The sequence below is a fragment of the Equus caballus genome, chromosome 18 (assembly GCF_041296265.1).
Source record: "Equus caballus isolate H_3958 breed thoroughbred chromosome 18, TB-T2T, whole genome shotgun sequence".
Taxonomy (NCBI): domain Eukaryota; kingdom Metazoa; phylum Chordata; class Mammalia; order Perissodactyla; family Equidae; genus Equus; species Equus caballus.
The window spans coordinates 13,498,814-13,524,562 of NC_091701.1; the positions used below are offsets into that span (position 1 = coordinate 13,498,814).

Consider the following 25,749-nt stretch of genomic DNA (forward strand, 5'->3'; position numbering starts at 1 on the left):
TTCATTTCTTTCACATGTCACCCTTAAAGCTAAAAGAACTAGACTGATGAAGGCAGAAACAGGTTTTTAAAGCACTTTGGCTCAAGTGACATTCTGTTCACTGACAGTCACAGTGGGAAGAAAACTGAAGACGACCAAGTCCATTGTGCACTAGTCTTGACTTGGCGGGTTCAGGGACCGTCTACGTAGTGTGTGAATTTAGGTTGTAGAACTACATGAAGGCCAATCTGTTGTTACAAAATCTCATTGCAGATCTGTTTCCTCCTACACCTGTGTCAAGGTTTATGCAAAGCAGTTGTTGAATTCTAAAACTCAAAGCTTGAAATCACCTAGCTTGGCAAATACTCAAGAAAAAAGCCAACTTCAGTGGGTACACATACCTTCCTGGATTTCCACTTTTCCTGACTTTTTGGCCTTCCAGGATTTCTTACATTCTTGCTAGCTCACAGATCTTTTAAAAGGTTATAAAAAAATATTTTATATTTCCTGTTTACTTGTTTTCAGTGTAAGTGTTCATCACGGTGCCAGAAACCGACATGTGTTCAGTAGAGAGAACTTCTGGCACCATCATGAGATGGGAATCTATTATTGACAGCCTAGTGACCATATTTTGGTGGGGGAGGGGGCTGATATAGGAGAGATTCCTGTATTAGGAAGAAGGTTGGGATGTAGATAACCTTTGGGTCTCTTTCATTACAAAAGTGTACACTTTTAGCTAAAGTAATCACTTTCTGTTTGTCTTAGGAATTTACTGTTTTGAACCAGATTAATATTCTTGAATGACATTTAAATTTGGTTCCCCGAGGAGTAAAAGTTGTGAGTGTCTGTCAACTATTAGAAAATATTGAATCTGCACTATACGTCATCTTAATCCACACTGTGGGTTTGAAAGCACGTTCTTAATCTGAAATTGTTGAACAAAATTAGATTGGCACTTTAGCCCTTGCTCCAGTGTAAACAAAAGTGGAATATTTGTAGATGCTTGGCATTCCTGGAGAGACGCTGCACTCTTCAAGTAGAAATCGGTTAAGATGCCCCAAGGATTTAAATTTTTTCTGTCAAGGATTTACTGCTCCAAAGCCCCCTCTCCTACTGTCCATCTGCCCAACTTTGTCTCCTCCTTCAGAATCCAACTTGGTCATCTTCAGTTTTCTTCCCACTGTGACTGTCAGTGAACAGAATGTCACTTGAGCCAAAGTGCTTTAAAAACCTGTTTCTGCCTTCATCAGTCTAGTTCTTTTAGCTTTAAGGGTGACAAGTGAAAGAAATGAAAACTTTAGGTTCCCTAATAAAAGGGATGTTTGAAAAATGGAGCAGTTAGCTTTCTGTCAACTAGATTACAGATCTCTTCAGTTCCGCGCTAGGATGAACGATGTTATCTGTATAAAAATAACTTCCCATTAAACAAAGCAGTTTGCATAGCACCATCTCTTAAACTCAAAGGCAAATGGAGGAACTCACAAATTTATATGTACTTTGGGCCTGTTCTTGTGCATATCACTCATTTTAATTGGGCTGGAGAAATGTCAAATACGGAAATGGCACTTAATCTCCTAATATTAGTGTACATTAATACATTGCAGATGCAAATTTAAGGGACTCTGCAGAGCAATGAGAATCGCTCCCTAGCAATAAGAGAAAGGATTTTGAAAGCCCATGTGTGCTTAGAAAATATACTGTCATAACAGAGATATAACGGTAAGTTTGTATGGAGACTTCAAGATTCTTTATGTGCACTGCAAGTATTTTCTCTCTGTTTCTATGGCTCTTTGAGTCACCTGTCTAGTAAAAGAGTAGAATCAGAAAGAACTTTCCCATCTCAGTGTTATATAAATGATGAGTGGGCCGACTCCATTGACTGGAGCTCAGTACTTATGAGGCTGTCCCAATCAATGATTGGGACCAATACATGATCCCCAAGTGAGCCAGGCCCCTGAGATTAAAGTAGAGTTCTCAAAATTTTTAGTTTCAGGACCCTTTAAGAACTCTTGGAAATTACTGAGGTCCCACTAGCTTACATAGTAATTCATTTACAGATAACAGTAATAAATGCATTACATATTAACATCAAAGCAATGATATCACATGTCATGTAATTTCTGGAAAATTTCACTGTATAATCATGAGATAATGCAAGTGAAAAAAAAATGACATCTTAGTATTATCATGAAAAAGCTTTTGTCCTTGAGGACTCCCTGAAAGAGCCTTGAGGGACTATGTAGCTAAAAATTTAAATCTAGCTAGAGAGAAAGTTGGAGAAAGAGAGAGAGAGAAAGAAAGAGATAGCTAGCCAACCTGGAAATTTTCTTGCCAGATTTCAAGATAGCTACTGGTGTTCCTACAAGAAGGGTTCTTGGAAGTGAAGTCAGAATTCATAGTTTTAAAACAAAACTGTGTGTGTGCCAGGTCCACTGACAAGAGGGGTCTGGAAGCTGGGTAGGAAGTGCAGTTTTCATTCTCTTGGGACCTTGGCTATAGAAGCAGTTAATCAGCAGGAAAACCTGCCGAGAGTTGGAGACATGATCCACCTCATGCCAGAGGTGCAGAACAGCACTGAATGAGTGTGCTCACCCCTGCAGACTGAAGGACGGCTGTGGGTGAGCGAGACACCGATGCCCTGGAGCCTGCCTGCCCACAACTTGGTCTGGTCCAAAGCCAGACAGGCAGCTGGAGGAGGTCGGGGTACCCAAGATAATCCTGACAGCAGACATAGAGACACACCCTGCAGGGTAGTTCCATTGAACGGGGAATTAATTCTTTTTCAGATATCAAAAAATCATGGCATAGAAGGCTTATGTAATTCTGCTAGTGAAGTAGCATGCTCTGAGGATATGCCCGTGACATTTTGGAAATCAGCATCAAGGAATCCAAGCTGGATGTGAAAACCCAAATCTGAAATTAACTGTAAGAAAAAGGCTATTGAATATATGCAGATAAAAGTGGCCAAATTAATCACATAGTTCAGGGTGATGCAGTCAAAGCAGAGGAGATACAATTAGTTAATTATAATTCTGTTTCTGACAAGTGATTTGGAAATTGGGAGGGGGTGCTGGTTCCTCTTTCCTCTTTCTTTATACTCTCAAATATTTTCAGAAGCAATTCTCCCTACCTAGACTATAAGTTGTGAATATCTTGATGTGACCAAAATTAATTGCATGTTTGAAAGTTATCTCCAATTCCCAGAAATCCAGATAAACTGGAGCATGTTCATTGACGTTTTCCAAAATCCCGGGTTTCAAGGCTAGATATGCCGTAATACCAAATGCTTAGTTTTTCTGGCCTGTCAACCCTCAAGATAGAAGACGATGTTCCTTACTCTTTTCTGCAGCCGTTTCCTGCTGGTTGTTGCCCACCTCCGGAGTTGTTAAGCAGCAGAAAACTCATCATCTGTTAATAATGCTGCTGAATTATTCAAAGAAATTGTTAACCAAAATAAACGGTGCTTATATCATCCAATTTCTCCTCCTCCTCACTTTTCTATCGCTTTTCCCTGTGGGTAAATATACTAGATTTTCAAGCCTGTGATCGCTGTTAAGACGTGCAGGGAAAATCAAATCCCCAGATAGCTTTTTTGCACTTGGGTTTAGGGTTAATGATTGGAATTAGGATATTTCCAGTAAAAGGGAAATGTGGTTGAAATGAGTATTTGTTTATTAAAGCTGTCTCTGATCATCCCAGAAGTATTTTGAGAATACCTGTTGCAACAGGGTCGACTTTCTTGTTTCCTTTTCCTGGGGCTTCTCACTAGGGTCTTGAGACAAGTGTTTGCAGGCATATCTATACTGCGTGGTTTCTCAGTGATGTTGTTATATCACCTCGTCACCCACCCGTAAACCTCTCCCTTACTCACTTTCAGTCCTGACAGTCTCCACGTCCTGTCCAACCCTTCTTCTCCATCCTCTCCTCTCTTCCACAATTTCAGGAATTTCCTGCTGGTCTCCCTCAGCAGCTTTCATCTGTCTCAGATCCATCCTCTGTGAACGCCAGAAGACTAGAAATAAGAAATGGTTAAAAGAGAGTGGGCCCATGGATAGGGAGAATAAATTGGGAGGCTGTTGCTTTTCATTGTATGCGCTTCTGAGTGTTTTAAACTTTTTAACCATATACTTATAATACTTGGATGAAAGTGAGCAACTCATCATTCTTGATAACTCCAGAATGGTCTTATGAAGATATTAACATGACCATGTTATTCCTCTATTTAAAACCCTTTGATGGTGCCCTGTTGCCTGTGTGATATCAACATAACCACAGTTATGTATCCCTCTGCTTCTTCACATGCTGTTCCCTCTGCCAGGAATGCAGATTCTGTTGATAGGGATTTTGATCATTTTGTCAGAATCTCTTTCTCTGGACTGGGCTTTGCACAGGACCCCGTGGCTGCACTGGCCTGGTTGTGACTGGCTGCCCAGGCTGAGCAGGAATGGATGGGTCTTACATGAACTCAGGTGGACTAATTAAATCCTTTGGGTTTGCCCTCCCTGTTTCCCACAGCAGTCTGAGCTATCAGCTGAAGAAAGTCCGGAAAAATTAGGAACCTCGCAGCTACATCGTCGGAAAGTCATTTCCTTAAACAAGCAGATTCTGCAGAAGACCAAACATCTGGAAGAGGTTCGTGTTTTCTTTTTATAATTTTCATTCAGGTAAAATCAAACCATTATTCAAGAAGGGAGAAATTGAGGAAAGAGTTAAGATCTTCATGGGAGAATGGTTAAAGGAGGTTCTGGAAGAGGGGTTTGTAAAGAAAGTGTTGTTGGAATATATGTACACCAGTTTCTTTACATTTTTCCCGTGGCTGCTTTCAAGCTCCGGTGGCCAAGTCGAGTAGATGCAGCAGAGACCCTGTGGCGCACAAAGCCTAAAGTATTTAGATACTACCTGGCCCTTTACAGGAAAAGTTTGCCAAACTCTGTTCTAGAAGAAGATCGCAGGGCAGAAATCCTCTTATCTACCAATTGCATAAACAGGGTAAAAGTTCTCATTGCACAGAGAGCTCCCTTTCAGAAGGGAGAAACCAGGGTCCACCTGCTTCCCTCCTGTGTCACTTCTGCTCTCTGCTCGAGGTCGCTTCTTGGTAGGCCTTGATGGAAATGTCACCGTTCATCAGTCAGGAAGACCGGTAGTTAGAAGCATGACCTGGGAGCAATGGTTTCTGAAGGTGACATAATTCTCGATAGGTTTCCTGTAGGTTCAAGGATGGGGCAAGTTATTTCGAAATAATCATGGAGACAGAGGATAAAATTTCTCATTGTTAATTTGTATGTAGGTTACAACCAAAGAGTCTGATGGTGGTTTTCTGCCACGTCCCCTTTTCAAAAGTAGAAACGTACAAACCCTTTGAGCTTTTAATGGAATGTTTTTAGATTTCTGAATTCAAAGTCAAATTTCATAGATAGCACAAAGATATACCTTTTTAGTAAGGAAAAGGGAAGTGACACTTTTAGACGTAAGTTTACAGTCATGTAACTCTGAACAGTAAGAGTAATTCATTTTCCTTCTCTTTGTGTTGAAGCTTGGAGTCCTTTCTTCTGTCTGCCATTGTTTGCCAACCAGTCATATTCAGTGCTAGAATACCAAGTGCTGGCATGCAGTCTGTATTCTGAATGGGCAAATTAGTTCACTGAACTGATTGTGGCCACACAGAAAAGTCAGGCCCGAATTTGAATCCTGGCTTTATCAGCTATCAGCTGTGAAACTCTAGCCAAGTAACTTAACCCGCCCTGAGTCTTTATTTCCTCATCTGTAAAATAAGAATAATATTTTCTTCCATTGAATGTAAGGATTACGTGATAGGATTTATGCAGAAGACCTAGGATATCACCTGACGTGTAGTCGGTGCTAATTATGTGAGATCTTTTCCTTCACTTGTTGGCAACCCTTCTAAAGTTCCCACATTTGCTCAGTTTATTTGCTCATCTTTCTGAGCTCCTTTTGTCTCATCTTGAAATGGGGATAACACCCATATCTGTATTGTTGTAAGGATCAAATGAGAGCAGGTATCTTTTATCTTTCTGTTGCAGCTGCAGGCAAATCATACCAACCTACAGAGCAGACACGATGAAATGAAGAAAACGCTGACAGGGGTGAGCCGATTCTCCTTCCTCCATGGGCCTTGTTGAGAATGGTTTCTGACCTGCAGTGCTAATGGGACGCCGTGTGTCATCAGTCTGTGTCGAGGAGTCGTGATCCCCTTCTCAGGGCTCAGGTCCATCTGGGAACATGGACAGTCACATGGCAGTGCATGAGCTGTGCCATCAGTGTATCCATGCCACCATGGATCTTGGTGGGAGAGATGCCTGTGGGCTGCAAGTCAGGAAAGGCTCCCGGCGAGGGCGGGCCTGATAGGCAGGGGGCGGGCCGCACAGAAGAACAGGCTGGGTCACTCACAGTCAATGGCCCTGCTCTTCAAGCCACAGGTTGTAGAATAGCTTCAAAACACCGAATTCCTTGAGAGTGAGAAGGTTTCTTTTTGTAAAATGAGGGAACTACAGAGGGTTATAATTTGTTGTTCGCAATTGCCAGTTACATCCTGGCCAGAATGGGGGCGGGGTCTGAGGAGAGGAGGAGGGTATGGGCGTATTTTGAACCGTGTGATCCGTCTTCTAATCCCGGTTGTGAGTGTGCCATCTCACATCAGCGTCAGAGTGTTGCTTACCTCCCGCTTCTGATTGCCTAGGAAGCCAGGTGAGGAAGACAGTCGCTCTTGATGCCAGCTCTGTCATGAAGGGAGTTTAGATAGTCCTGTCCTTTGTGTTTCCACAGAAAGCTGTCATCACCTGCATCTAAAAAGCTGTCCTCTTTGTGATTTTAGTGCTCGGGCTATAGCTGTACTCTGCAAGGGCTTCACTGTGAAGGCTCCACTGAGTACTTTCTGGACCACGTGGAAGACATCTCTGAAACCAAGGCAGTCCCTATTGTCTTTTAAGTTTCACGTGAAATTTGCCCATTTAAAATTCTCATTTCTATGACACTATAACAGCACTTAGCCACTGCCTTGCTATAAATCTGACAAAGCTTTTTAGTTCTGACTGGTCTAGTCTCTTCAGTTATTGTCAGAATCTTTGAAAAGGGCAGGCACAAGAATGACAATAAGTTTTTTCATTCTTTCTAAAGATGCTTGTGTTGCTTTGGACAGATGAGCTTTCTTTATACTCCTCTGTGACTACATTCCTCATGGATTAGATGGCAAACTCTCGGGGTGGGATCCTTGCAGCTATCCCACTTCTAATGCTGCAGAATCCCTGGCATGAAGTTGCCAAGTCGTGGATCAGTCTGTGTATAACAACCTGGAAGAGATTAAAGGCAAGCATCTTGATATCAATCTCCTAGGATGCTTATATGCCTTCGGATGTAAATCCTAAGTGGCTATAAAGTCACTTTTTGCACTAAGTACTAAATCAAGTATTTCTTGAGCCCCTTTCATGTGCTGGAAAGGTAGAGGGTGTGATTTAAGTTAATAACGTGGCATAGTCTTCTTGTCCTCAAATGGTACGAGCAGCCAGCGTTACTGTGTGCTGGGTGTGCTCTGGGCACACTCTTATATTCATCCACTAAATCTTCATAACAACCCTGGTGACACACTGTTACCATCTCTGTCTGCAGATGGGGAAACTAAGGCAGAGAGGCCATGCAGAGGGATGCCAGGATTTGAATGCTGGCAGTCTGGCACCAAAGACCTCCCAGAGAGCTTACTATATGAGGGCAGTCAAGCTAATTCCCATCTCGAAAAATGGGAAGCTATACAAAACCTTGGGCTGAACAACTCATGAAGAAGCCTGATTTGGTCAGAATACTAAAGACCAGACCCTGGAATAAGAAATGAACTTCATCTTGAAACCTCGGTCCCCTTATCTGTTCAAGGCAAGGATTGGGCAAAATGAGCACCCTGAACCCTTTCCCGCCTGTGGGCCCAGGTTTGGACTTTGCAGCAAAGCCTGCCCTTCCCGGATGACCTAGTGAACAGGGAAGACCTGTCTTTCCAGTAAATTTAGGGAAAGCAAAGCAGGGCATGGCAGATCAAGGACGGATAACAGCACCTGATGCCTGTGGGGAGGCTGCACACCCCTGCACTGGCAGGGCCACCAGGTTCTAGCCTGTCCACTTTTAATTCAGCAGTCACAACTTTAGTTTCCTATGTGTGAGGCTGATTCTTTTTAATATATGCAGTATCCTCTCCTGTCTCTCTAGGGCATTTGTTGTGCTAAAATTTGTCTTCATCTTTATTCTTTCAGGTCAGAATTCATTGTTGAGTTGATACATCTTTTTAATGGTTTTATCTTTCTTTAGATGTTTGATAATTCTTGGTGGTAGGCTTATCTTTGCTTCTGAATTTTCGTGTTACCAACTGTGTAGATTCCATTTTATGCAGGTTGCTTCATGTGATTATTCTGGAAGGGTGGGTCCTACTATTTTGTGGGATCAGCTGGTGGTATTCAGGGTTGGGAACTCCCCATTTCTCCCGGGTATTGCCGACTTTCTGGGAGCCTGCCCTGCCTCTGGGACTTGAGCAGCAGTCTTGGGTTATGGGAGCCAAGCTTCACTGCTTAGCCCAGGTGGCTGCTCCTAATGCAGATCCCAGCCCTGCAGACTGGTTCTTCCTTCATCTCTGAATCCCACACAGCAGTCCTCCACTGTCTGGTCCTCCCTACTGGCTGTCTTTCTTGTCCCCGAGGTATCCAGTCCTGTGTTCCAACACAATCATCTGGAGTTTTTAGGACTTGAGACCAGAAGGGCTTGCTGCAACTTGTGCTCAGTCTTCCATTTTCAACTAGAGCCCTTGGAACTTTTAACTTGTTTTTTTGCATATGTAACACATTCGCATGTGTTGAAAATTTACAAAGTACAAAGGGTGTACCCCTGTAACCCAGCCGTGCAGTTACCCTCTCCAGAGAGTAACCAGTTTCTTATGACTCTTTTCAGAAATGTCTTATGCATTTGCAACTAACGTGTATGTTCTTTTATACATTTATATGTTCAGTGTATACATTCCTTTCTACACATTGGAGACACATTGGAATCATGGTTTGCATAGGTTGTTTACTGCAACTAACAGTAAGTGTTAGAGATCATCATAAAAGAGCTGCTTTTTTCTTCCTTTTCATTAATAGCAGCGTAGTATTCTATTGTATGGTATAAGTGCACGCCTTATAAATTAAAATCTAAGTTTCTTTAAAATTTCTTTTTTGAAATCCTCACTCTCTGTCTCAGAAAAAGAAAATGAAGTTATTCAAGAAGATAGGAGATTTAACCCTGCCCTGTTACTAGCCGTGGTAGTGGTATTCTGGAATTTACACCCAGGTCTGTCTTTCATAGCCACTCTTTCTGCTCACCCCTTCCTACTGAAAGGCACCTGCAGTCAGCATTACTTTTGACTTTTCCCCCATTTGCCGCTGTGATTTAAAGCTATTGCCAAGGTTTCTTTTACCACCAGACCTTACCATGTTGTGCTTCCACCCCCGTCCTCTTTCTCTTGTCCACCTCTTTTCTCACTGTACAGCCAAATCCGGTGTGCTTGGCCACCGGTCAGCAGTGGAGTCCTAGTGTGAGCCAGGGGGAGGGAGAACGGAAGGCTCACTCCTCTAATCCACCATGTCTGTAGCACCAGTGCCTCCATTCTCTCTTGCAGTTGAAGAGCCATAGCGAGAAACTGGACAAAGAACAAGCCGCCCTGGAGAAGATAGAATCCAAAGCTGATCCCAGGTAAGAGCTTTCAGCATGTGTCTGTTTTCTCTTTGAAGAAAGTAACTTGGCCGGCACCTGGTGGCTTAATCTGTTTGAGCACAGGACTAAGGAGCCAGGGTCCAGCGCTCCTGGCCCCATCCAGGTCAGTGCATTTCCCTGCCGGCCTGGAATGTGCAGACTCCCCAGTGCTCGAACCTGTGCTGAGAGGCGCTTGGGCTGCACTGAGTTAACCACCTCTTTCTCCCACTTCCCCTTGGGATCAGAAGCAGCATCTTTTTGTAATTTGTTCTTTTTCTGTTTTTAAAAACTCAGTAATACATTCCTGGTACAAAAAGGCACTTGGTGAAAAGTCTCCCTCCCACCCTGTCCCCCGGCCACCCAGCTCTCCTCCCTTGGAGTCAACCGTTGTTACCCGTTTTTTAACAGCACACATTTCAGCCCTTTTCCTTAGGAGTAAAGGTACAGTCTTTTTTTGGCCAAGAAACAGCTGCTGGGTTTTTTTAAATTTTAAATTAATTGTTTTTAGTCACTTTAAATATAAGAAGCATTTCTCTTTGGCATCTTTTTTTAGCACCACACTGGGTGGTAAATCTCCGAAGTGTCACTCATTTGAATGAAACTGTGAAATCGTAAAAAGCTTCAGGCACAGATTGAGCAGTTCTGGGTTTGATGGACATTTTTAGCAAAGTATTACCGACAGATTACTTGGCTCTGTAATTAGAAACCCTTCTTTCATGATATGGAGCAAAGTATTATTAGAGACTTGACATTTTTATTTTCAAATTAGTGCTTTTGATGATGTTAGGCAACTTGTTTCCTTTTCAGAATGGAAATTAAAAATGGTCTGTGATACTGTCTGTGTTCTGGTATCTTTAGATGTATCCAGTGCTCTTGAAACTTGATGTTTCTGCAGTTGACATTTCAATTCTGGATTCTGTAATGTTCATCTGGATATGGCCTGATGGACTCCAGCATATAAACAAATAATAATGTCAGTTAAATGGTAGTCATCATTTGTGGAGAACCCATTAGACACTCTTGGGAGAGACAACGGAAATTAAAAAGGAGTCTCTTTTTAGCTGGGGTCTTGGTTTGTGCTGTGATTCATAAAATCGTAATGTCTTGCTGCGTGTCATTTTTTGGCCTTTTCTCTTCAGTATCCTGCAGAACTTGAGAGCACTTGTAGCCATGAATGAAAACCTGAAAAGTCAGGAACAGGAATTTAAAGCACATTGTCGAGTAAGTGTTGCTTGGTGTCAACAGACATTAAACCAAGAGTCTTGTAGAATCTCTTTCTTTACCTCCCCTTGTCCTGTTGTGGCATCCTGTCCAGGTGCAGTTGAAAAAGTAGGTTAATCAAGCAGCTATGTGTCAGACACGTAGAGTACTATGGTAGGTACCTCTGAGGATGCCAGAAGTGAGTTAGATTAGTGACTGTGTGTGCCAAAACCCAAAACTGAGAGTACAGTCTAACAAACAATGTTTTCCAATTTACGAATGTATTTAAAAGAAGAGTCTTATAAAGTGTGAAAGGAATAACATCTTACAAAAGCAGAGATGTCCTGATGAAAACCTGGGGTGTCTGTATGTCATGTGTGTAAGCCTTAGTTCCTGCCCTCTGGGAACTCGTGGTCTAGTGGGGATGCTGCACGCACAGGTGGTGGCAGTGGGAGGCAGGAAGTGAGGCCCGGAGAGTTCTGTGTGAGCTCCAGGGGAGGAGAGGCCACTGTGGCACAGGAGCCATTTGGAAGCTGGATCTTAAGGTAGGTGAGGATGGCAGGTGGAAGAGGGCCTTGGTGAGCTCCAGGGCAGAGGGTCCCGGGGGCCTGTGGAGAAGAGGAAGCAAACGAGGCCGATTGGAGCTAGACTCTAAGCCACTCATTCCTTTCGCGTCCCGGTGATTACTGTGGGCCTCACCTGCCCTTTAGAGAGAAAGGCTCCTTCAGACTGAGCTACAGCTCCCTATATTCTCCTGAAAAAAAATTTTCCCAGGCTGAATTCTGTCCTAGCATAGAAACACAAAATATGAAATTTAGCTGGGGTCTTGGTTTGTGCTGTGATTCATAAAATCATAATAACTTGCTGCGTGTCGTATTTTGGCCTTTTCTCTTCAGTATCTAGCAGATACTGAACTCTGAGAAGACTCTGGGTCAAGTATTTCAATAATTGCATCTGATTATTAGCTCATCCAAGTTCTGTGAATGTTCATTCACTTTTACAGGAGGAGATGACACGGCTGCAGCAGGAAATTGAGGCCCTGAAGGCTGAGAGAGCGCCAGGCGGAGATGAAAAGGTAAAGCCTCTGCAGGTCCTCCAGACTGCGAGGCGCTGTTAGGGCTTTCCGGTGAAGAGATTCCTACAGGACTCGCCAGCAGAGAGGCTGACGCTCGGAAGGACTGGCCAGTTTCCTTAGCCTGCTCCTCTGGACACACATTCCTCAGCTGTTCTCATCACAGGATTTTCTTAGATTTCCTCCTTCTCCTTTCTCTTCCTTGTGCTTGGTGAAAGACAGCAGCTGGTGTAGATGGCAGCAGCCCCAGACTGGAAATACCCAGTTACATGTCTGGCTTCTCCCTCCGGTTAGGCAAGGGTTGTTTCCAGGAAGCTTCTGAGCTCTGTGTCCCACTCCACCTGTCCTTCTCTAAATTTTGTGACAGTTTACTGGTTTCCCCTCCACTCCTGCCTAGGGACGTGCCCACCCCTAACAGGCGGCAGTAACACGAAGCAGGAGAGCAGGGCTGGGTTACTTAAAGCCCCTGCAGTGCAGGGGCATCTGGGCCTAAGGAGCACATGGGACCTGCGGGCTCTCTGAACAAAGGACTTGATCCTCCAAGGAGCTAGTGTGGATTTCCATGAAGCATGAACTTAAAGCATCAGGGTAGACAAAAAGTTTGTTTCTCTCACCAAATAAGATTCTAGGGACTGCTCTTTCTGTTTTCCCTTCTCACGCTTCATTCAGAGCTTTTTTCCTGAGGACCCTTGTGCTTAGGATGTGCCAGCAGGACAGGGCCTCAGAACGCATCAACGACACCCTCTCTCTTGTAGAAACGGGGAACTTGAGGCTCAGGGAGGGGAAAGACTTGTCCAAGCCAGCCAGCATGAGTCCACGTGCCCTCAGCTTGGGGACTTGCCCCTTGGCTGTGCCGGACACTGCCATGCTCAGTGGAGAGAGAGGCCTTGGAGGTGCCTCCTCATGGCGTGACAGGCCACACAGTTCCTCACACCTTGAGGACTGGCACGGGGGAGGAGCAGAATCTTGCCGTGCAGTGGGGTCCTGTGACCATCATCACACAGCCTGCCTTTCCAGTTATTTCTAAGACTTTGAAGCTTTGAGGCTCAAATTCCCGGTTCAGTCAGCCTCTGAGTGTACACAGATCACACACTTCCAGGATCACATTTCTCTTCTCAGCAGTTCCGTCTTGTTAGAGGAATCGTTACTCACATTCAGAGAGGGTTACACTGTAGCCCGTTAGTGTGTAACTAACAGACATTTAAGAACAATTTAAAATCTGGGGCTCGTATACAGGCTGTTCCTTGTCCAGACACGGTCAGCGGACTCTTCCCCACTCCCACCCCTTCCTACATCTAGACGTCAGCTTCTATCCCAGTCCCCTTTCTCAGAAAAAGTGTTTGTGACTTTTCATCATTTCAGATCCTCTCCAGGGGAGAGCCGCACGGTGCCCTGACCCCTGTGATGACTCATAACGTAAGTACCTGCCCGTTCTCAGGACTGCCACTGTCCTCTGTGGGGAGTGGTGGCCAGCTTTGCACTCTCCTGTGATGGTTTTCTTATGCCTACTTTAATATCTCTACAACTCCCTCCTCAGCTGCAGGCTCTTACTGCATTGCTCCATTTTACACCCCTGGCCCCTCAGATGGGGGCAGGATCTCCCCAGGGATGGCCCCAAAAGTCACCATTCCACTGGGTTTTTCCCCAGCACCTGTGTGCGCATCTGTCTTCATCTGGCATCTCACTGAGAAGGGGTGAGCCCCGCACTGACCACACGTGCTGGTCACAACCTGTAGGCTCTGAGAGGCGGGGGTGGTGCAGAGGTAGAGACTCCTGTCTCTATGGTATCACGTTCCAGGGGCAGCAAACTGGAAAGGGCACGAGAGTAAGTGTTTTCAGCTTATGGGCCAACTCGGCTGTGGTCGTCACAGTCAGTACATACATAGAAGGACCCGGCTGTGTTCCAGTGAAACTGTATTTACAGAAATAGGCAGAGAGGCAAATTTGGCCCAAGGACTATAGGGTTTAGCTCATGGGCCACAGTTTGCTGACCCCTGTTCTAGGTTCAACCAGTGCTCCCAGCACTCCAGCACTCCAACAACCTCCAGGAGAAAAAAGTAGAAAAGGAAGATGGAGAGGAAAAGAGAAACAGGAAAGCCTTTAGATGTTTGCCTCCTTTAGGGTTCCTCTTCCCTTCGTGCCCTCACACGCTCCTAGAGAGTGAGCTCCAGGACTCCTACAGTGAAGTCTGTTGGGGTTTGCCTGCACTGAGCCCTGTGGAGGAGACTGTGTTTTGTGTGTGTGTATGTGTGTGTGTGTGTTGGGAGAGGGGCAGCTCTGACCGTTATTGTAGGTTGCTCTAACACAACAAGCCATCCAGCCATATCTCTTGCCTCACGGGATTCAGTGAGGTGCTAGTTTCTCTCTTTTAATTCAGTGCTGTCCAAAAGAATTTTGTGCAGTGGTGGAAATGTTCTGTATCTGGACCGTCCAATACAGTGACCACTCCCTACATGTGGCTACTGAGCACTTGAAATATGGCTGGTGCAACTGAGAAACTGATTTTTTTAAATTTTAGTTAATGTAAATTTAAATAGCCACGTGTGGCTAGTGGCTATCATATTGGACAGTGCAGCTCTAAATAGAAACGTGAAAAGCAAACCAGCATCGTCTCCAAACACAGAGGCATAAGGCAACACATCCTTTAATAATTGGCTCCTCAGTTATTAGGGGAGGAGAGGAGGGTGGGGGTTTGGGGATATTTCACTCAAGAATGCTGGGTTCAGCCTGGATCCCAGAAGAAGGAAGAGTTATGAAAGGGTGTTGAGGGTCTCACATGACAGAACCCAGACCCTAGACTCAGCCAGTTGAGAAAAGATATTTGAGGCCTCAGGACGGTGGGGATATGATAAAAAACATTCAGCTTCAAAAGACTTCATCAAAGAATGAAAGTTTCCTATTCCCAGGTAATTGTGTCCTTTTCCAATTTTTAGGAAGACCTAGACAGACGGTATAATATGGAGAAAGAGAAACTTTACAAGATCCGTTTACTACAGGTGAGTAAAAACAAGAGCTGAAAAAGTACATCAATACATCTGACGAGGTATGAATGTCCTGTAGCAGAACTGGAAAGTCTCCGTTTCTAAGAGCTGGAGAGGCTGCACTGAGGCTGCTGTTGGCTGGTCTTCTCTCTGGAGTGCTGCGCAGCGGTTTAAGGGGGTGATGACACCTCACACTGAAATGTTACTTTCACGAGCATCTCGTTTGATTTGATGCTCACCCCAGTAGGTATTAGCCTCATTTTCTGTATGAAGAAATTAATTCAAATCCTTTAAATACTTGTCCACAGTCAAGCAATGGTAAGTGTCAGAGGCAGAATTCAAGTTCTAATGTTCTTACCTAGTACTTTTCCTCTAAGATTAAGTGCCCATTTTAGCTGTCTTAGTTGGAAACCTTAGGGGATTGTGAGAAGCCCAGCAAATATAGAGGACGTAGGTCTTAAAGTTGGCTCTAAAGCTAAATTTACAGGAAGTCAGAATTACATTGGAAAATCCCTCACGTTGCCTGGATCTGGCTCGTGGAAGCTCACAAGCTGGGAGTGACTTTGTGTTGCACTTTGTCCTGGGTCTTCTTTCTGTTCTCCAGGAAGGGAAGGCCCGGTTCTCGTGGGAATGGCCAAAGGGCTGTGGGGGCAAGGAGACCCTGTTTCTCCTGTCTCTGGCTTTTGCTTGCTTTGCTGAGCTGTTTGGTTAAATTCAGATGAGTCAAATTTGTCTTTGACACAAGGACACCGTCCTAATCTTTAAAGAGACACAGAATTAAATAAAATCAGGACAGTATAGCTGCAACTTGGAAGCTCTTTGACTGTGTGCTTACGGTGTAGTCAGTGCTGCATTAGGTCCCAGGAATAGTAAGTGAGATGGCTCATCTTCTGGGAGCTGCTGGCTATTTGAGAACCAAGATACGTCCATATACATCAAAACAAACTGCATAGGGCCGCTTCAGACTGGCTGGAGGGAAGCTGCTGTCAAACCACAGGCCTGCGGAGGCCCTGAGCCAGGGTAGGGTCAGCAGGGGTGGACGGAAATGAACTGGCAGGGGAGAGATTGAGAAGCTGTATCTGATGGAACTTAGCATCATTTGGGTGAGAGAAAAAGAGGAGTCAAGGAGGGTGCTGGAATTTCTGTGTCATTCATTGAGAAAAAGCGTAGAGGAGAAAGAATAGGGCTCACAGGGTGGGAGTATGACTAGGAGTGTTAATGAGATCTGTTTGGGGCTTTTTAAAGTTGGGGTACTTGACCAGGTGAAGATGTCCAAGAAGTGCTTGGGTGTTGGGTCTGATGTCAGAATAGTCTGGGCGGAGATTTGGGTGTCCGCACTGTGGAGGTGATAACTGAGGCTGTGAAAATGTAGGTTGAGAAGAGGCTCTGGGACTAGCCCCTGTGTAAGGACAGGCAGAAAAAAGGAGGAATCCACCAGTGAGGGTGAGACCCAGCGGGCAGCTGGAGGCATGGAGAAAACAGGAGCCCAAGTCTCCTGGAACTGAGCAGAGGGCTCAGTGGAGTGAATGGTAAATGTTGCTGAAAGTCAGGAAAGCTAGAAGCTGAGAATTACCTGTTAGATGACTCCCAGAACAGCTAGGTCTGTGCTGACCTTGGCAAGAGCAGTGGCAGTGGGTTCAGGATGACAGGGGGTTGGGGGGTAGAGGCGCTGAGGGCATATGGCTCAGGGAGTTGCGCTGTTAAAGAGAGGAAAAGAGGCTGGTAGCTGAAAGGTGGTCAGGGTTTAAGGAAGGGCTTTTATAAGGAGTGAGGGACTTGAATATATTGAAATGCTGGTGAGAAGGATAGACCCCAGTTCATGGTAGGAAGAAAATGCTGCATGGGTATTTTAGGAGTAAATTGTAGGAGCTTTTCAACAGGCTAAGGAATTTGGAATTGATAAGGAGGCAGTGGGTGGCATGAGTTCCTTGCCATATGGAAGCATTCCTTTTGTTGCCCATTCCCCACCTGGTGTTAGTGGAATCAGCTACTCAAGAGTCCTTTGGGGTCTGGTGGGCCAGCTGGGGGCTCTGTCCACAAAGCCCTTCCCATTCAGAATCTTCTTTCCTGATTCATTAATGTGATGCCTTCTGTGGTTCCAGTTCACAGCCAGCCCTTCTCCATGTATTGCAAAGTGGAGAGTCAGTCAGAATCTGAGATGGGGTCTCAGGCCAACAGCAGAGTTTTGTGCCTGCATTCCAGGATGTGTGGTTCTGCTCAGGTGGGGAAGGGGGGCAGTACTTTGGCTCCCCAGAAAACATGTAAGGCCTTGTACCAAATGGTGTTGTCTCCCCCTTCCTTTTGCATTTAGGCTCGAAGAAATCGAGAAATAGCAATTTTGCATCGCAAGATTGATGAAGTGCCCAGCCGAGCCGAGCTAATACAGTATCAGAAGAGATTTATTGAACTCTACCGCCAGAGTAGGTGCATCGACCGCAAACCAGCTCTTGAGGCTGGTCCTCAGAGGGACACGAAGCGAGGGGCCCTGTCCCACCTTAGCGTGGTGGAGAATGCATTGTCACTCAGTCCACAAAAGCTACCACCAGAAAGGCTCCATTTCGTCGTCAGGCCACTCGTTCCACATAGCCCACTGGCAGGTGACCCATAGTCCGGGAAGTCGCACCGTGGGGCCCTCACAGCCCTCCCAGTGGACAGACTGTGCACACTCATCGAGCCCTTGGAGTAATGTTCTGAACCAGCCCTCATCCTGGCCAGCCATTTGGCTTCACTGAGCTCCCCATCCACTTTCCAACTTCACATGGAATATGGTGACCCTAGCATCTCTAGATCAGGCCTCACTTGCCATTCTCCTCCACAGACCTCCTTTCTGATGTGGCCCTTGCCTTCAACAGCATCACGTTTACTCAGTAATCTGGGACTGAGTCTTCCTCAGCCTGAATCATTGACCGCGTCTTGTCATGCTCAGAGTGCCCTCAAAGCCGTCATGGCCTTTCTGTTCTCACTGCTTCTGCCATATCTGCTCTTGCTTCCATCAGGGCTCGGCTGAATGACCGTGAGCTGGTCTACAGCCCCTTCTCTGAGTCCTTCATCCACCCATCTGACTGTGTTACTTCTCTCTCTGCTGACACATCTTCAGGACTGAAAAAGGCCTCTTTCCTTATTATGCCCAGGGTCCTCCCTGGTCTTGGGTGGCTTGCCTAGAGGCCCCCTTTCCTGCTGTAAACCCACACTCTGGCCTCACCCATCCACACACTGCTGCTGAGCACACCATGCACTTTGACATCTGAGGCCTTGACTCCCCGTCTTGCCTGTGCTTAGCAACCCTTTGTCAGACAAATTCCTTCAAGACCCAGCTCAGGTATCCTCTGTGAGCAGGTCCTGGACCATCACCCCGTCCTCTGGGCCCCCACTCTTGCCTGTCCCCTGGATACCTCAGACTCAACAGGCACAAAGCTGAATTCAGCCCCCCCACCCCATTTCTCCTCTGGGTCACTGGGATCACTGCCTGGCCACACGGGACCCCCCTTAGTCTTCTCTGGCTCATGCTGCTCTGCCAGCTCTGTTTCTGAGTAAGAGTCAAGTCCGTTTCTTCTGGACTACTGCTGCAGCCTCCTCTCACCACTGCCAGAGACTCACCCCTTCTGTGTACTCTTGCCCGAGAGACGGTCCTCAAACAAATGATCACTTTACACTGTTGCTTTGAAAGCTTTAATATTTAATAGTTCCTCATAACTTGGTGGATAATCTTCAGAATCCTAAGTACACTGATCAGAGTCCTGCCTCATCTGGGCCTGCTGCCCCGGCTGCCTCCCTCTGTAGTCCCTCATGAGGGCATCTGGATCCCAGCCTGTGAGCTGGTCCCAAGTCCACGGTGCCGGTGCCCTGCAGTTCCTACATGGCAAAGGCCAACTCTTCTTCCAAAGCCTCTCAGATTTTGCCTTGAAATCTTGACCTCTCAAGCATCCTTCCAGGTTCAAGCTAGAGCACTGTCCTTTCTGGAGTCCAGAATCGTGCCTCCTTCGCATGTCTTTCCCTGCCATCCTGAGGTTTCATACAGTCCTCATATTTGGTTCAAATGAGCAGGGGCAGCTATCAAAAACGGCAGTTTCTCAGCAGAAAATAGTTTCTGCCTTAAGTTAAGTCTTTCCCTTTACTTTCCTACCCCTGCCCACGTTAAAGCTTTTAAAATAATAAATGATAGTACCTTGCATCTATATATTTCACGGAGTAAATTTCACACATTAGAGTCATTTTGCTGGGACATTTTTACACCAGACGTTTTCAAGCAGTTGCACCAAAATATCTATCTTTTTCTTTCTTTTTTGTTTTTTAATCATCAAATATCTGTAAACTCCACCTAGTCCTTGAGCTTGATAGGATAAGGGTGACAGACACATTCCTGGGCCATAAAGCTACAAGTTGACTGGTTTATTTACGGCATTGATTTCCAACTTTGGCTACACATTATAATCACCTAGGTCCCACCTCCAGAAAATCTCATTTAATTGGTCATAAGACTTTAAAAACTCCCTAGGTGATTCTGTTTTACAACCAGGATTGAGTACCACTGACCAAAGCTCTTAGCAATAATACTACTTTATATTGAGTAGTTACTGAAGTGATTTCCATACAAATTAGACATTTTGATGTTGAGAATGTTTTTAACTATTGCATCAAAATACTTATATCAGATTATTAACTTCTGTTACCAAATATGTATGGCAAATATCCCCAACTCCCGCTTGTCTTTGAGCTGCACAGCTCCAGAGGAACCTATGTTCAGGGAGCAAGAGCCACTGGGAAACCAGACCCCACTGTATTCTTGACCAGAGCCTGGTAACCATTAGGCACTGGCATCTGTAGCTATGGCTAAACTGGAGTGCTCAGTTTGGGCTCCAAGCCTGAGAGTGGACCCAGGTCTTGGGATTTTATCTCCCTCTGGGCAGCTGTATATTATGGGACCTCAGAGCAGTGAGGAAGTCACGTAGGCTCAGAACCACATGGGGGCTACCCATCCGCCCAGCCACAAAGCAGAGGGATGCGTTTGGATAGGAGCCCATCACCCCAGGGACGGCGTTCCCTCGTAAATGTGGCACACAAACAGTGCTAGGATTTGGCTCTTTGCTCGTAAGTCATTCTTCTGTAGGGAAGAGTGAGGAAGGGGAGGGGGGACAGAGACACAAAGTAATTTTATAGGTAAAGATGTTGGGAACCTGGTAATAAGACCCCATTCCTCACGTGCTCACAGGTGGGAAGAGAATTCACATTATTAGGCACATCTTCTGCCCTTGGGTGGACATGTCATTTGTCCAGTAGATATTTTGGAGGGGCTGCCATATAGGCCTGTGCTAAGCATGGGGATTGCAAAATTGAGCAGGCTGGGGCTCCTGCTCTGAGGGACATGGGAAGGGAGGAAGCCACACAACAGGAAGAGCGGCATGGCAGCTTACTCCCCACTGCCACCTTCCACCCAGGACACCTCGCCTGAAGGACGCTGAGAAACCGCCTGCCCCACACACCGACAGGGAAGTTCTTCCAGCCCCTCGTGGCTGGGCCAGTCATGACGGCCACGTACCCTCAGCCTGTGCCAGCTCTGCCCCAGCTTGTGCCCTGTGGGGCCTCCACCGAGACAGCCGAGTGAGCGCTGCCCTGATAGGGCCGAGTCCTGCCCTGTGTCTCAGGGAGGGGAGGGTGTTTAGGGTCATGTTGATACGTTTCCTTATCCATGTGCCAATTTCCTTGTGTTTACAGTTTCGGCAGTGCACAAGGAAACCAAGCAGTTCTTCACTTTATATAACACCCTGGACGATAAAAAGGTCTATTTGGAAAAAGAGGTAAGAGCCTTTATAGAAAGAAAACAATCCGACGTGCGGCTGCCAGTGCTGTTGACCCCGGGAAGCTCAGATGAGCTTGGTGTCTGGGACGCGTTCCATTTAAGTGGAAGGAGCGCCCGCTGTGTGCCCGCTGCTGGGATACAGAGTCAGAGCGCAGGGTGCCCGGGGGCTCACACTACACGGGCTGAAGGGAGACTGGCGGACAGCGGTTTGATGCTGCGAGGGAGAAATGCCGCCATGAAAAGAAACAGTGGAGGCTGGAGCGCTGCCTGTGGAGGGGGCCCTGGAGTTGGGGAAACTTTACTTTGAGTTTTAAAGAAAGGGAGGAACCAGCTAGATAAAATGGGATTGTGGGCCGTTAGAGTTTACGTGGGGAAAATAGCTGTTTTATCCTCTGTCAGTGGCAGACAGAGGCATGAATTAAAAAGACTGTAAAATTCAAAGCAGGGCTGAACGGCGTTCCTGTGGGCACTGACAGCCCCTCCATATTGCTCTGACTCAGTCAGCTTAAGTCCATTCATGATTCAGGTCTCCCTCAGGTTGGACCACAAATGATGGGGCAGGGTGTGCAGTTGATTTCAAGTAAAGAATAGTCCTGTGTTTACGGTGGTGGCACCGTGCAGCGGAGCGAGCATGAGCTTTGGAGTCAGACGGACTTGGGTTTTAGTCTGGCCCTATTTTCCTCACCTGTGAAAGGGAGATAACATCTGCCTCACATGGTTATGATGGAGGTAAAGGAGAAAATGACTCTGATGTTTCTTGCACGTGGGGGTTCTCAGTACGTATTAGTCCCTGCCTACCCCTTCACCTGGGGTTGACGGAGATTGTTTTCCTTTGATCTTCGCCCTGCAACCTGCACTGTTTACCACTTTAGTAAGAGCAATAATACAGATGTAGCTTTCCCTGAACCCAAATGGAAGCATCTGTAATTCCTTTCACCTTTATTGCCTCTTGTCAGTCAAACCAGATGAATCTCTCTCCTCCCAGAGGGCACTCCTTGAAAGGAGGGGTTGAGTTTTGTTTTTCTCTGTATCCAGGGCCTTAACACATTGATGGGCACATAACAGGCATTTGATAAATGTTTGAACAGGTGAGGTGAGTGCATTTGGTGGGATTTACGTCCAGCCTGTGGGACAGCTCTGCTACACACCCTGTCCTTGGGGTTTTCCTACATGGCACGGGGAAGACTTGCCACCCCTAACTTAGGGGGCCATGCCCTTCTGAGAAAGCTTTGAACCCCGTTGACCAGGCGTCCTCAACAGTGCTTGAAGTTGTTGCCTCCTTTTAAAAACTCGGAGTGTGCAGACGGCTGAGGGCTTTTTCATTCTAAGCCGTATTAACACAGTTAGAACTTTGCATTTTATTCCAAATCCATGTATGTGATACTTTAGCTTTCAAACATCCCTGTGGAGTCAAAGACAAGAATATCATTTCAATGTTACACACTGTGAACCTGAGGCCCACGTATAGTAAAGGCTTGGTCCTGAGCTCACAAGTTGAGTTAGTGACACAGCCAGAAAAAGGACCTAGGTTTCTAGACCCCAGTCTCAGAGCCTTGCCCTGGACTGTGCCACTGGGGCAGATAGAGGGTCCTACTTTGTGGGCTATGGCAGTTTCCATGGGAATGGGGACCTTGAATCATGCCTTCCCATGGAGGCTCTCAAATCCACCCAGCAGCTGGCCACATTGGCAAAAAGATCTGTGGGAAAGAATAGGATGGGCACAGTGTTCTCGCTCTCCACCCCAGCTGACCCTCCACTAAGCTGATAGCCTGGAAATAAAGTGCAGTGTTTGGCAAGTTGGAAAGGGCTGTCATGGCAGCAGCCCAGAGCCCTAATTTTAGCGTCTTCCCACCTGGGTCTTAGGTCCCTTCAAGGAGCCCTGTTCCTACATTCCCTGGGCAATACTGTGGGGCTAAGAACCCGTTGTTCTTTTTTCTCATGTTACTTTCGTCTATACAAACAAGGTATGTTCCTTTCAGAAGCAGGCTCCAGAGACGAGACAACCTTCCAGTGGTGGAGGTGGCACAAGGACCTTTCAGCCTTTTGCTTATCGTTTTTTGTTTTTTTCTTTATTCCTCAGATTAGCCTGCTGAACTCAATTCACGAGAACTTCTCACAGTAAGTGCTGTTGGTCCTGCTCCCTGTCACTACCTCGGTGCCCTGTACTTGGTATTCAGCTCACTGTCACATTGCGGTGGTGTGGCTGAGTAATACAGGGCTCGGCATGGGGTTCTCACACTTCCACCCCTCCTGCAGCATGCAAACATGTCTTGCTTTACATGGTCATGAATTCTTGCAAAAACACAGTGATATTAGAGTGAATTTTGAAAACACCAAGGGAATATCTTAGGGAAAAAAGTTAACTTTCAAATAACTTGCCTCTACCTAACTAGCGTGATCTCTTCCTGTATTCCTTTTGTCTTGCTGAGATCAGATTAACAGCATTTGTTCTTGAGCGCTAGAGATGCTTTAATATTTAGATGATGAAATTATATAATTCTTAAAATTTTGTGGTAGATTTTGTTTTTAAGTTAATAGGCATCCTCCAAACTACTTTATTCAGATATGAATTTTTTCTCCCAAAGTTGGATGGCAAGGCCCAGCTGTCCCCAAATCATCGCAACCCTCCAGCTTGCGGTTGGCCGACCTGCCATCCGGGCAGCCCCACGGCGTGCTCTCTGTGTTGCAGGCTTCCTTTCCTTCCAGCACAGGGTCTTTGCTGTCCCCTGGCAGGTGACCAGCAACTAAGATCTTGATGGATTACAAACTCTAGATTTTAAGCTTCATTTCTAATTAAGAGCAAACAAAAATCCCAGAGCCCCCGAGAAGATTCAATTAGTGACTTAGAACCTGTGACATTTCTAAAAATGGCGGCTTCATCTTTATTTCCTGATAATTGAGAGAGGCTGCAGTTTGAGTGTTACTATGGTGAGTTCTGCCCGTCAGCCCATCCTTTGGAAGAACTCTCACTCTTTGTATCCGTGTGCTCCGATCCTTCTGGCGTCATTCCCCCTGAAGAACGGGAGGTGAAGGGAAGGGTTTTAGGACATCAGGGAATCCACTTGTTTAACTGCTGCTTCTCGAAACAGGACTAGGTTTTCCCAGCCTGCTTTTAGGAAAATCTGAGAATATGCCTTCCAATCTTAAGGAGTGCCTTCAAATCCTCAGATTTTTAGAAACTAAATGGAATTCATTTCTTAAGCAGTACCTGCCATCTTTCACAGTGAAAGATACTTTTGTTAGTTTTAGTCACATTTTATTTTACTGTAAGAAAATACAGATTAGTTAAGAAAATTGTAGGGAGAATGAAAAAAAAAAAGATTCACATTCATTTACAAAACCAGGCTAATTTTCATGCCTTCCTCAGTTTGGGATCCCTAACTGCCTGGGATCCCAGGGTCCATGGTGCCTTGCAAAGGCCTGGCTGCCACTTGGGGCATGACCTGGGTATGGGGCTCACTCCTTGGTGCCACCCCCTTTCTGAGAATCCTCTGTGCTGGTCTTACCTTTGCTGGTCTTTCTTTCAGAGCCATGGCCTCCCCTGCTGCCCGGGACCAGTTTTTGCGTCAGATGGAACAGATCGTAGAAGGAATTAAGCAAAGTAGAATGAAGGTCAGACGGCTTCTTTTCTCTCCTGCAGCCTGGGTTTTGTGGTGGTGATGGAGAAGGCCCTGCAAAAAGCAGGCCTCTTCTGGTTGTTGTGGGAACGTGCTCTCAGTCCTGAAGACACATCCTCAGTGTCTGCAGAGGGGCCCCGCCATGCCTCTGAGCCTGCAGTGGGCAGGGCTAGCTCCAGGCGCTGCCCGCCCTGGGGGTTCAAAGGCTGCTCTTAGCAATAACCCCCATGGATCGAACACCTGTGTGCCAAGCATGGCGCTAATCCTCCTCAAAGCCCTGTTCAGTGGGGAGTGGTACTCCCGTTTCACAGGTGAGGAAACCCACTTCACCAGCAGGCTTCCTCTCTTGCCCAGAATCCCTTCCTCGCTGGATCTTTGGTTCGTGATATTCTGCCATTAGAGATTCATTTGTTAGATCTTCAGAGCCTTTTAGTTTTCAGGAACCCCCTATAAAAAATGCAAATAATTGCTGAACCAAATTCTGCTAAAGTGAGAGGATATTGAACCTAAGAAGTCAGAAGAGAAAAGAGGAACTGACCAGGGGTGTGGGAGTTCCAGAGAAGCTTTCAAGAGAACCATTCAGTCTGGGGCAGCATGGGATTTTCTTTGCTTTGCGGCTCTGCACGTGGGCCGTCTGGTCTGCAGTAAAGTAGACTTGCTGACTGTCTGGAAGCCAGACACACAGCGCAGTTTCCTGCTACCAAAGTCAGTGAACCTTCTCTAATTCCTCCAGATGTCTGTTGCTGTGGGTCCTGTTTAAAAAACATATTACACCAGATTGGTCCTCAGGTATGGCAGTAAAACCTCCTGGTCTTAGGGCATCTTCTCGCACTATCTGGGAGCAAAGTGGTCCAGGGAGTGATGTCAAAATGTAACATGTGGAAGGAAGGATTGCCTGTGGGACCTGTCATCATAGTACCTGCTCACAAAGACACACATTCAAGCTGCCTGTGAGCTCCTCTCACAAGAGATGAACTAAGGGCAGACTCTCTCCACCTCCCTTTCCCTGTAGAAAATATTGATCTCCCCATTAATGACTTCAATAAAATGAGGCCAAAGGAGCCCAAAAAAATGGATCACTGGTGACAAGATTATTCAGCAACAAAATGAGAGCAACCTGAGGCAGCACTTGTTGTGTGCACATACACTTACCCGAGACAGGACAGGCTCTCTTGCAGAGCGAGTGAGTCCCTTCTCTGTGACCTGGGGCATGAGGCAGGTGGAGGCCAGAGAACTGGGCTGACGCAAGCCTGTAGCAGCCCTTTCCACCCCTGCGTGCTCCTCCCCGGGGAGCTGCTCTTGCTCCCAGTGAAGAACCACAGCAATTTATTGGGGTTTTTTCATTTGGCTGCCCCTTCCTGTTTACTGGGAGATGACTCCTGG

At 46.2% G+C, this 25,749-nt stretch overlaps 1 protein-coding gene across 4 annotated transcripts in view; it reads left to right on the forward strand.

Moving 5' to 3' along the window:
• The window catches only part of CCDC93 (coiled-coil domain containing 93), a 103,475-nt gene that overhangs the window by 69,968 nt on the left and 7,758 nt on the right, over nucleotides 1–25,749 (forward strand). For all 4 annotated transcript variants that reach the window (XR_011428166.1, XR_011428167.1, XM_070240696.1 and 1 more), the window contains exons 12-22: nucleotides 4,495–4,611; nucleotides 6,021–6,083; nucleotides 9,626–9,699; nucleotides 10,839–10,920; nucleotides 11,903–11,974; nucleotides 13,334–13,387; nucleotides 14,905–14,967; nucleotides 17,264–17,372; nucleotides 20,665–20,747; nucleotides 22,830–22,867; nucleotides 24,277–24,361. Coding sequence is in view for 2 of the 4 variants with exons in the window: in XM_070240696.1 (XP_070096797.1) it covers nucleotides 4,495–4,611; nucleotides 6,021–6,083; nucleotides 9,626–9,699; nucleotides 10,839–10,920; nucleotides 11,903–11,974; nucleotides 13,334–13,387; nucleotides 14,905–14,967; nucleotides 17,264–17,372; nucleotides 20,665–20,747; nucleotides 22,830–22,867; nucleotides 24,277–24,361 (840 nt within the window). In the remaining 2 variants the exon portion in view is untranslated. The remainder of the gene's footprint in view (nucleotides 1–4,494; nucleotides 4,612–6,020; nucleotides 6,084–9,625; nucleotides 9,700–10,838; nucleotides 10,921–11,902; nucleotides 11,975–13,333; nucleotides 13,388–14,904; nucleotides 14,968–17,263; nucleotides 17,373–20,664; nucleotides 20,748–22,829; nucleotides 22,868–24,276; nucleotides 24,362–25,749) is intronic.